We start from the raw sequence: 12,401 nt of genomic DNA, 5'->3' as shown, positions 1-12,401 counted from the left end.
TGTTGCTGCTACACGGTGAAGCCACAAATTTGGCCCATCGCTGCTACCGGGTTAAGTCAGCAGCCAAAATGGGAGTCCTCTCTGGGGGAATTTGTGGTTCCTCCCCCAGGGCGGGGACTCCGAGGCTCTGTGAGCTGTAGCCATTTTGAATTAAAAAAAATATTTCGGAAATTATGTGTATGTTGCATATATGTAGTGTGGTGTGGAAAGAAAGAGGATCTGTCTTTAGAGAGCATGCTGAACTATTCTCTGGTGTTAATGAGACAATAAGGAAATGGAAAATGAGGATACGGGAAGGGTCTTTGGAGGGCTTGCAGCACCTTCCTCACCTCCCTTATATACCTCACCGGGAGTGGCTTACGCCCGTTTCGGTAGATGTCTTCCTACCTACTCCCTTATTCCTCCAACCGCATTGGAGGTAGGCATGACCAGCAACTCCAACTTATCCAAGTATGTGTCACACATGACCAAAGTCAGTTGCCTGTATCCACAATGTAAACAAACCAGTCGCTTGTATTTGGGAGGCGGTGGCAGAGTGGTTAGTGTGCAGGCCCCGTGTTCGCTGCGTTCTGGGCAGTGTGGGTTCGAATCCGCCACTACCACATGGAATTTTTCAGTCACCGCTGAGTGGCCTAAGACTACCCACATGCTGTCCTGAATACCACCTATCAACCCAGACCCTAAAAGAACTCTCCCAAGTGAATCAAGAATGAGCTCTGGGAGGCAGCATGAGCCAAGAATAGATGGTGCCTCTTTCAACACTTGCCTGCAGCATGATGGGCTTGGGCCAACCATCAGGTCCCTTAACCCCTTCAACACAATGATGTGTATATTACGTCCTTGCGTGCCCCGTACCATATCCGAGGATGCGCATACTGAGTCCTGGCTTGCTTTAGCCACTATACGTGTTATTTTATCCCTATATTTATGCTTACATCTCAAAATTATCAATTAATTTATGTTTCTCGATGTGCACCATTTAATTCTGCATGTTTTCATATATATAATACATGATGATTGTGTTGAATTTATGGCTGAAAACTTGTTATATTAAATAATGACATTTGAAATTTGGCACTTGCGGCGATCCCGAATACAGCACGGGGTGCTGTTTTGGCCCCGCCATTGTGAGTTTCTTTATGTGCACCATTAAATTTTGCGTGTTTTCATATAAATACATGATGATTATGTTGAGTTTATGGCTGAAAACTTGTTATATTCAATAGCGACCTTTGAAATTTGGCGCGCGCGGCGATCCCAGATACGGCGTGGGGCGCTGTTTTGGCCCAGCCGTAGTGAGTTTCTTTATGTGCACTATTTAATTCTGCATGTTTTCATACATAATACATGATGATTATGTTGAATTTATGGCTGAAAACTTGTTATATTCAATAACGACATTTTAAATTTGGTGTGCGCGGCGATCTCGGATACGGCGCGGGGCACTGCTTTGGCCCGGCCATAGTGAAGGGGTTATAAAAACCTACTGGTGCTATAGGTCATACTGTGAAAAATAAAAAATAAAATAAAAAAATCCTTATGACGCCATTTGCAGGCTACTGCAGCTTGTGCTGCTGTTATTTATGTTATGGACTTTTTGCTACAGTTAAATGGAAGGAAGAAGTGGTTGTGGGTACAATCATGGCTTCAAGGATTGGAGGACAGGAGTGTTTACCCAAACCTCATCAGAGAACTGTGCTGTGAATACCAGGAGTCCTACAATTTTCAATGAATGGAGAAAAAAGAGTTTTTATTAACTATTGGAAATGGTGGCCCCACTCATATTCAAGCAAGACACCAGAATGAGCAAAGAGCAGCAACAATCATGGACCATTCGCTTCTTTTTAAATTCTTTTTGGAGAAGTTTTGATGTGTGTGGTCCAACAGCACGGGGTGTTCTCTCATCTTGTAGACAAAGCAGCGCTGCCAATCCATTTTATGATTCTCTTGGTAGGTCACCTTCCACTACTCTTCTTGTACTCCTCAGCCACTACTGTCGTCTGTTCTTTACATACAGCAGCGTGGTTGCTCGTACCCACAACCATTTTCTATCCGTACAAACAACCGTCAACTCACTCTCGGTTGGGTGTATGGGCAACTGCTCTTGCGTTTAGCCCCAATGGTTGGAGGAAAATGGCCAGTGTGACACCACCTTTACTTGAGTAGCACTCTTGCTGAAATATCATTGTTAAGTTGGATCTTTTTTATCTTGTCTAGGCAGGAAAAGTATCATCTATGTTATTGTACCTGTGGATGAGTACACCATTAGCCACAAACTTCATAGTACATGAAAGGAAATTGCTTTTTGTTCACAGATGATTCAAGAACCCCGCAATGATCCTCCCACATTAATTAAGTGCCTCACCATTTTCTGCAACATTGTGGAGTGTTCTGAGGTAGAAGAGTTGACTCCTGCCTTGCAAACCCTGCATGATAATCTCATCTTAAGGTGCCTGCGTTCTGAAGACCCGGCCGTGAGAAACATTGCAGTTCAGGCCCTCGGGCTCCTCTGCCTCCTGTCCAAGGATCTGGCAAAGCAGCACATCACCCTTCTAATGCAGGTTTGTTCCATCTAAGGGTAATGAGAGGCAAGACAGTGAATTTTATTGCACACGTGATAGGCGCTGGATGTTCCACATGATCAGATCCAAAGTAACATATAATCATGTAAAAGTTGATCCCATGTTAAAAGGGAATCCTTCTACAAGGCTGTGAGGTGTTTGATTAGGGAAGGAACTTAACCCCTTAGATAAGAACTCAACCCTCTAAACTTAACCTTTAAAATATTGTAATACAGGTAACTCTCGATTTACGCAAGTATTGTGTCCTTGAAGAGGTCGCGTAAATCAAAAACAATTTAAATCAAACAAGAGGTAGGTTTCTGTCGAAAAATAAATATTCAGAGAGAGAGAGAGAGAGAGAGAGAGAGAGAGAGAGAGAGAGAGAGAGAGAGAGAGAGAATATCCATATCACCGAGATATCCACTCAGGCACTCAGTCTCGGCCTCACTCGTGTGAGGAAGAAATGAGGGACACCATGAGTGACTGGCTAGTATTGGTACCGGTACCGAGCAGTCTGGTACCGTTAGTACCGGTACTGGTACCGGTACCTGCCCACCCCTAATGTTGAGTAGCTTGGCAGCGTAGGTACTGTATTGTTGTTTGAGTGGCGTGCAGGAAGAACTGAGCTCAGCTGTGTGGCTGCGGCGCCGTGCGAGTCCAGTTGCGTGAGACATCTGGTGGCCACTCCATAAAATATCGCGTATAAGTGAAAAAAATGTGTAAATTAAACATTTATTTGGATTTTGGATCCCGCATTATTTCAAAAACGCGTAAACCAAACTCGCGTAAATCGAGAGTTACCTGTATATCTAGACAAATAAAAGTACATACAAATTCCCCTGTTCAAGATCATGCTGTATTACAACATAGTCATTGGGATGAATATTGGTGGTTATTGTTTTGTGCAGCTTCTGATGTTGTGTTACTCCTGCTAGGTGTCAAAGATTGATGCTGAAAAAATCCAGGTGACTGCTCTGCACTGCATTATTGATTGCCTTCACTTGTATGGCATAGATGAATTTGCTGAATCCACTGAAATATTGCCTGATACAATCTTGGTCCATCCTCCTGAAGAAGAGGAAAAAGAGGAGTGTGTAGAAAATGGAGGAGCCATCATTGCTGCTTTGTGTGAGGTAAGTCAGTGAATATTGGTGTCCATATGCTTATGTACAGATTATCCCAATAGATTTCCATGTTAATGTTAAATTAGTCATGGAATAGTACACTGCTTCTGCCAGATTAAACCCTATAACTGTGCAGTCAGCCAAATGCGCTAATACCACTATGCTCACGTGTGGGTGATCCTAGGGGAGGGGGGGGGGTCATTTTCTACCTCCATATCTCTAAATATGCATTGTAACAAATATTTAAGCATATTGAAAAGAGGGCAAATTCTAAACAACTATAGTCTTCCAAATATGTCGAGGCTGGTTTGGTGTAGGCTCCCGCGGGTCCTTTCCTCCCCTCTGCTCTGCCACACAGTCCCAACGCCTATCTCTTCCTCTCATATGTAAGCTATAGGTAACCTATGAGAGGAAAAAATAAGTGTTGGGAGAAATGGACCCGCGGGAGCCAACACCAAAATGGACTCAACAGTTTGGTGTCACTCTAGCTTGTTATCAATGCAATATTTCATGTATTAAATGAGTAAAGGTGATACAAAATATTTCATATGCAAGATTTAATTTTACCATCATATCTCAAAAAAATGTACTGTAGCATTAGATAAAGCATTGAATAGTATACTGTTCCCCCTATCACTTGAAGGTTCTGCCAAATAACTAGGCAAGATGTGATTCACCCCATTCTGGTAACAGGCAAAGAGCAGCTGCTTCATGTATGAGAATGTGGTTGTGTAGGACATGGTAGTGGTGGGAATGGACCAATGGACCAATCAAAATAAAATAACTGGAGTTTGGAATAGTATTGGAACATGAATTGTGAGCTGGAGATTGAAAACTGACTGGCTCGCAGCGACCATTTAGCAGCATGGTCCAAATGTTCTGCGCACTCCCTGCGAGCATTTAGCAGTTGAAGGGTTAACCCTTACACTCCGTGAGGTCCAAAAAATGGCCCAACCGGTAGACTACGTAAGGCCAGAATTGTGGACCAGTTCAGTTCTCCCGGTCACCAGTGAGCCTGATGTGTTTTTTGGTCTGGGCCCACATGTTGTGCATCAAGCCCTACTATTGGCTCATCACTTCCACCAGCTGATGCAGCCAACCAATCGCAAGACACCTCATAATCAAGTGATAAAGCCAGCAGTGTACGTTTTGTATTTTCTGCACGAGTGAGTGTGCTTGTGGTATCCTTCATATTTGATCATATTTCAGAGATTTATTGTTGAAATAATTAATTATACATCTCTACAGATACATGAGTGTTTCAGGGATGATATTTATAGATATTAGACATGACAATGCTGTATTGTTTTACACAAGTTATTTACTTCTTCATGTTTTTGGCCAGAGCCAAAGATTTCTTTCTTTTTGTGTGTGTGATTCTCCATCATCAGTTTTTACATATCTGTTTATGTCTTCACATAATAGAGATTCTAAGTTTTCATTTGGTATACAATTATCTATGTTTTGTTTAATAAAAAGTGCATTTTCACGACAGCATAAAACGTGTGTGTATGGGCTCAGTGCATCCATTGTTCATCTCCGTATCCAGAATCAGTGATAAACACTATCACACAGCATATGGGTTAAGCTTGACATCTTCTACAACTTCTTCAGGTCTTAACAATCTAGCTTTGTCTCCATTACTTGACCTTGAAATCCTGCTCACCTTTAGCCTGTAGAGTGTAGGGATGGGGGAAGTGTTTGTTGTGCAGCATTGATATACTTCTAAAAATATGTAGCAAGACCTGTATTGGTTTCCCTCACTTTAAAATGTTTCAGTTTATGGTATTTTGCTCCTGTGATCATCATGTTTTAAGTACCTCTGCTCCCTTTTATGGTCATCTTCACGTACACCTGCCCCCTGTTATTTGAGGGGTTGGGGGTACGAATCCCTGCATGATCAACTGAAGTTTGAGAAACACTTTTCTACATGGTTTGCCTTTTAGAGAGTATTTTTTTTTCTAAAACTATATATCGTGCCAAATCTATTCTTCGACTTACCAAAAACTCCTTTATCCATAGCAAATGTCAACACCTTGCTTTCTCTAATTCTTCCAGAGACTTCTGGCACTTAGCCAAAAATATCTCCTCCAATTTCACTTCATCCTCTTTCCCGCCTCTTCTTAACCCAAACGGCAGCACTGCCGTCTCATCTGTCTCTAAGACTGAACTCTTCGCTCAAACTTTCTGTAACAACTCCACCCTGGACGATTCTGGGCATATTCCTCCCACTCATACCCCCTCTACCTCCTTTATGCCTGTTATTAAGATTCTTCCTAATGATGTTTTCTATGCCCTCTCTGGCCTCAACTCTAAGAAGGCTTATGGACCTGGTGGAGTGCCTCCTATTGTCCTTAAAGACTGTGCTTCCATGCTGACACCCTGCCTGGTCAAACTTTTGCCTCTGCCTATCAACATCTACCTTTCCTTCCTGCTGGAAGTATGCCTTCATACAGCCTGTGCCTAAGAAGGGTGACCGTTCCAATCACTCAAACTACCGCCCTATAGCTTTACTTTCCTGTCTATCTAAAGCTTTTGAATCAATCCTTAACCGGAAGATTCAGAAGCACCTTTCCACTTGTAACCTTCTATCTGATCGCCAGTATGGGTTCCGCAAGGGGCGTTCTACTGGCGATCTTCTTGCTCTCTTGACTGACTCTTGGTCATCCTCTCTTAGCAGTTTCGGTGAAACTTTCTCAGTTGCGCTAGACATATCGAAAGCCTTCAATAGAGTCTGGCACAAGTCTTTGCTTTCTAAACTGCCCTCTTTTGGATTCTATCCTTCTCTCTGTTCCTTTATCTCCAGTTTCCTTTCCGGCCGTTCTATCTCTGCTGTGGTAGACGGTCACTGTTCTCATAAACCTATTAACAGTGGCGTTCCACAGGGCTCTGTCCTATCACCCACTCTCTTCCTGTTATTCATCAATGATCTTCTTTCCATAACAAACTGTCCTATCCACTCATGCGCTGATGACTCCACTCTGCATTATTCAACTTCTTTCAACAGAAGACCCTCTCAACAGGAATTACATGACTCCAGGCTGGAGGCTGCAGAATGCTTAACCTCAGACCTTACTATCATTTCCGATTGGGGTAAAAGGAATCTTGTGTCCTTCAATGCCTCAAAAACCCAATTTCTCCACCTATCAACTCGACACAATCTTCCAAACACCTATCCCCTATTCTTCGACAACACTCAGCTGTCACCATCTTCAACACAAAACATCCTCGGTCTATCCTTAACTCAAAATCTTAACTGGAAACTTCACATCTCTTCTCTCACTAAATCAGCTTCCTCGAGGTTGGGCGTTCTGTTTCGTCTCCACCAGTTCTTCTCCTCCGCACAGTTGCTATCCATATACAGGGGCCTTGTCCGCCCTCGTATGGAGTATGCATCTCACGTGTGGGGGGGCTCCACTCACACAGCTCTCTTGGACAGAGTGGAGGCTAAGGCTCTTCGTCTCATCAGCTCTCCTCCTCATACTGATAGTCTTCTACCTCTTAATTTCCGCCGCCATGTTGCCTCTCTTTCTATCTTCTATTGATTTTTTCATGGTGACTGCTGTTCTGAACTTGCTAACTGCATGCCTCCCCCCCTCCCGCGGCCCCGCTGCACGCGACTTTCTACTCATGCTCATCCCTATACTGTCCAAACCCCTTATGCAAGAGTTAACCAGCATCTTCACTTTCATCCCTCACACTGGTAAACTCTGGAACAATCTTCCTTCTTCTGTATTTCCTCCTGCCTACGACTTGAACTCTTTCAAGAGGAGGGTATCAGGACACCTCTCCTCCCGAAATTGACCTCTCTTTCGGCCACCTCTTTAGATTCTTTTTGTGAGCAGTGAGTAGCGGGCTTTTTTTATTATTGTTTACTTTTCTTTGTGCCCTTGAGCTGTTTCCTTTGTTGTAAAAAAAAAAAAAGTTGTCATTCCACATTTTCTGGTATAGCTACTATTATGGAATGTTTGGGGTATAATTAATTATCCCTGTGACTCATGAAAACTCCATTTATTTTCCATTTTGAATAACTGTTTCCAGTTCTTTAAGCAAGGGCCATCCACTCCACCCAGTTGTAACATTACAAATGGCTAAATTGGGATCATGGCATAATAATGTAGTAGTGTTAACCTTTGATCCTTTCGTTGCGCATGGCGAGGGAGGCAACTATCCCCCCTGGCGCACTCGTCCAGCACAGTGGGGGGAGGGGGGTCTCTTTTAACCTCTGTATCTCAAAAACTATTCACAGCTAAAAACAAAAACACCATTGGAAAGAGGAGGCCAAGATTCCTGCAAACGGAAATGCACGTTCAGGGGGTGTTGCCTGTGAAGACTTACGCCGGTGCGTGTGCGACGGTCAGCCATATTGAGGCAACTGTGGAGATCTCTTCATGAGGTGCTGGCAAAGTAGTATTGCCAACTGCAAAATTTACAAGTATTTGGTCAAAGAATCAGTCAGGTGATAGGTGAAGCTATGCAAAAATGCTGCTAGATTGGACAAGAACATCTACCAGTTACTCATCTGTAGTTTTTCCACGCTAGTCTGATATGATTTTCCACCAAATTTAGTGGAGAACCCACTGAATTGGCAACGCTGTGGGGTGAGAAATAGTGTTGGAACACTCATACGTGGGAGATTTGAGTGTGACTTGCGCTTGCAGTGAGGATTTAGCCATAGCTGGGCACGATAACATAAAACCTTATTCCCGATAACCGATTACTGATAATGAAAAACCTTATCGGTGATAACCGATATTCGTTAACTGGAGACACAAATATAGGCGATAACCGATAACCGATACCCAATATAAATCCACGACTCCAATACTAGCTAGTGCTAAGTCTGATAAGCGAAAACGATACTATATTGATATTTCAAATAGAAAAACATTGATGAATTAAAATTTTCATTATCTGTATTTTAGAAAACTTACAAAGCCTGAAAACCACACGTTGACACGTAGCCTACATATGGACGGTAATACTAGGAACGCTTGAACCGGTGTTGTGTTATTTGGCGTCCCCACCGTCAAAAGCTGGCGCTTTTATTTACAAACGCTGGTCTGTCGTGAACTGCGCATGCTCAGACCAGCAAGTGTCGACCTGTACAGTCTCATAAAGCTTTTTAACCGTAATTAAGAGTTGGTGTAAGGCTGAATCAGACATACAGTACCACTACCATCATTCTCGCTGTTTCTAGAACGACACTCTGTACGAGTTGTATTTATATGTACAGAGTGTCGTTCTAGAAACAGCGAGGATGGTGGTGCTGTATGTCTGATTCAGCCTTCCAGCAACTACTCTTAATGTGTTAAGAAGCTTTGTGAGACTGTACAGGGCTACGATTACTTTTTTTTTTTTTATGTCTTACGCCTATGGCGCCGGTAGGCTTGCTTGTGGAGCCTGGATGGTAGTCGGCCCCAGCCTGTATTGGCGCAGGCAGGTGTTATTATAGTGGCGCCATCTTCTCCTGTCTCATGCTGCCCCCCAAAACTCGTTCTTGAATCAGGACAGCATGTGGGTAGTTTTAAGCCACTCGGGGGTGACTGAAAAATCCGAGGTGGTAGCGTGGGGATTCGACCTCGCGTCATCCATCACGCGATGAATGTGGGCCCAGCACGCTACCACTAAGCCACCGCCTACCCTGGTCTGAACATGCGTAGTCCACGAGAGACCAGTGTTTGTAAACAAAAGCGCCAGCTTTTGACGATGGGACACCAAATAACACAACACTGGGTGCCTTCAGTACCATGGCATGCTCACAAACGAATATGAAATATCAATATGGAATATGATTTTTCTCTTTGATATAGTGATTTTTGAGTATAACAAAAAAATAACCTAGTGTTTTAATGATGATGATCTAAGTATGAAATCTCTTCATTGAAGATATTTCATACCCCGAAGTTTGCTCATACAACACCGCACGCCCGGGCCACGCATGAGCAGTAGGGAGGAGACAACGTTTTTTTTCTTTTTCTTTTTTCTGAGAGGCGGAAAAAAGTAGCGATTATCGCTAGTTTGGTTACAAAAGTAACGAAGATACCGATATATATTTAAATAAGTAGCGGATGGCCGATAACCCGATTTTGTTATCAGCGATAAAGTATCGCGATAACGCCCAGCTATGGATTTAGCACCAGTGGCAAGTTACACTAGTCCTCGCTGCGAGTATTTAGCATTGAAAGGATTAAGCAACGGGTATTGTTTTAACCGAATGGTCTCAGGATATGGGCAAAAACAGCTGCTATTTTTTTGTCGTTTATTCACATTGTATGAAGTGTCTTAACTCACTGAACACAGCGGTGATATCCAAATTGTGATACGTTGTGTAACAGTCATGCTAGTGGGTGTGAAGTGTAGCCAGGGTGTGAGCTGCCAGCACCAAACACTGCTCTGGGCAGCTTGGGGCAAGCCGTCGCCAAGGACACACAACATGTCAACACAGGCTGGCCACTGTAGTGGCATGCGTCACACTTCCTCCGTCTCACAACTGAAGGTCAATAATATGAATTGCTCTTTACACTGAAATAGTTTAGACAACATCTACTTTACTCACTTACTTTCAGTCCTCCTCAGAGCTGGCTGTTTCAGTTGAGGGAACACATGCCTTTCGTGTAGCCTTCTTACCCTGCACTGCTGTCATGGAAGCACTTCCTGGGCCAAAGCGCAGTACAGATAGTGAAGTAACATCATCACGCTCTAAGTCACTCTCACTACTGCTGTCACTACTCACAATGTTTTCATCACTGTTATCCTTGTACTCAGATTAATCTTCACTCTATCCTGTCCTTTCCTCCCGATGCATCACAGTGTTTCCCTGTGTTTTCTTATCTTAGGTTCCAGGGCTGCTCAGTGAGGACTAATGATCTTATTTCAAATCCACATGGGTCAGACATGCTGTCAGACAACTCGGCTAAGCACAGAACCCACCAAATTTGATCTAAACATTCAAATTAGTGGTGCGGAAGAGTCTAATTAAATAAATGATGGCCGTCTGTGTGGACCACAATGTATTTGATTAAGTAAACGATGGCCGTCGTTTAAGGGTTAAATAGGAAGTGAAAAGTAAGATTAAATGTTTGTTTTTTTGGAAACAGAGGCTGGATGATGAAAGTTTGGAAATAAGAACACTGGTGGCTGAGGGAATGTGCAAGCTGCTGTTGTCTTCTCGCATCACGTCATCCAAGCTGCTGTCACGTCTGATCTTGATGTTCTACAACCCCACGACTGGTGAGTGGCCACCTTGTCCTTGTTGTGACTCACCGTGTTGCCACTTACATGTGGCAGAGACTTTGGCAACTTTACCAGTGATATATATATATATATATATATATATATATATATATATATATATATATATATATATATATATATATATATATATATATATATATATATATATATATATATATATATATATATATATATATATATATATATATATATATATATATATATATATATATATATATATATATATATATATATATATATATATATATATATATATATATATATATATATATATATATATATATATATATATATATATATATACTGTATTTTGCGGCATATAACATTCACCCCAAACTTTAAGACAACAATTTTGGAAAAGAAAAATAGTCCTTAAAATGCTCATAAATATGTACGGTTAAAGAACATTGACGATGTACAGTTTACCAAAATTTATATATTTTTGGCGTAACCTGTACCGCTTGAATTGACAAGTGTCCTTGAGTAAAGCAATGAATGTGGAAGGCAGCGCTGCCAGGATGGCTCCGTTGCCCAGCGTGGAATCACTGCAGCAGAAAATGCATAACTGGCAACTTTGGCCAGCGAGTAGAAGCGGGACCCGGATTTACGTGGTAAGCTCTCCCTACCGCAGTGTAAATCATACCAAACTGTAACTTCTAGATCTGAATTCTTTTGCAAGGTGAATACCTTTCTCGTACGCTTTGGGGTGCATTCAGTAGGTGTTTTGGCTTGTCTCTTGGGGCCTATGTTCATGTTATGTGGTAATGGAGAAGCGTAGCTGAGGTTGTGCACACACACAGACTGAGGGAAAGCGCATAGGTTTCAATCTGGCAAAACAGTGTTCCTGATGTTGTGCACACACATGGACTGAGGAGATGTGCATAGTCTGGCAGTGTTGCCACTATGAGAACAGTGTTGAAACCGTACTATTTGAGAACGACTGTATATATATATATATATATATATATATATATATATATATATATATATATATATATATATATATATATATATATATATACATATATACGTATACTTATACAGTCGTCCCTCAAATAGCACAGTTTCCAATAGTACGGTTTCGGTTTTATACGGATTGTCATGGAAAAACTTTTTTAGGATTTTTAAAATTCCCGCTTGTCGCACCAAGTAGCCTTGGCGTGAGTGGCAACGCTGTTCTACCAAAACACCTGCTGAAAGCACCCCAAAGCGTTCAAGAAAGGTGTTCACCTTGCAGAAGAATTCAGATTTGGGGAAGTTAGGCTTTGGGATGAGTTACGTTGCGGGAACATGGAAACATGGACTAGCAGGCAGCAGAAAGCCTGTTGGCTCATTACTAGGCTGCCTGCTTTCAATGATTTAATCAATCCATTTGCCATAGGAGTGGCTTGCAGGGAAGGATTAAAGCACTTGTGTACCTACTCTTGCATACCACGTGAATGAGAGCAGTATTCGCTGC

At 42.3% G+C, this 12,401-nt stretch overlaps 1 protein-coding gene across 3 annotated transcripts in view; it reads left to right on the top strand.

Annotated features, from left to right (window-relative positions):
* LOC126997882 (condensin complex subunit 3-like) overlaps positions 1 to 12,401 on the top strand; it is a 155,972-nt gene that overhangs the window by 64,216 nt on the left and 79,355 nt on the right. For all 3 annotated transcript variants that reach the window (XM_050859099.1, XM_050859098.1, XM_050859097.1), the window contains exons 10-12: positions 2,316 to 2,561; positions 3,497 to 3,694; positions 10,786 to 10,918. In XM_050859099.1, the coding sequence (XP_050715056.1) occupies positions 2,316 to 2,561; positions 3,497 to 3,694; positions 10,786 to 10,918 (577 nt within the window). The remainder of the gene's footprint in view (positions 1 to 2,315; positions 2,562 to 3,496; positions 3,695 to 10,785; positions 10,919 to 12,401) is intronic.

This window comes from Eriocheir sinensis, chromosome 13 (assembly GCF_024679095.1).
Source record: "Eriocheir sinensis breed Jianghai 21 chromosome 13, ASM2467909v1, whole genome shotgun sequence".
Taxonomy (NCBI): Eukaryota; Metazoa; Arthropoda; class Malacostraca; order Decapoda; family Varunidae; genus Eriocheir; species Eriocheir sinensis.
Note: the sequence above shows the minus strand (reverse complement) of the source record. Positions and strands in the feature narration are given on the sequence as shown.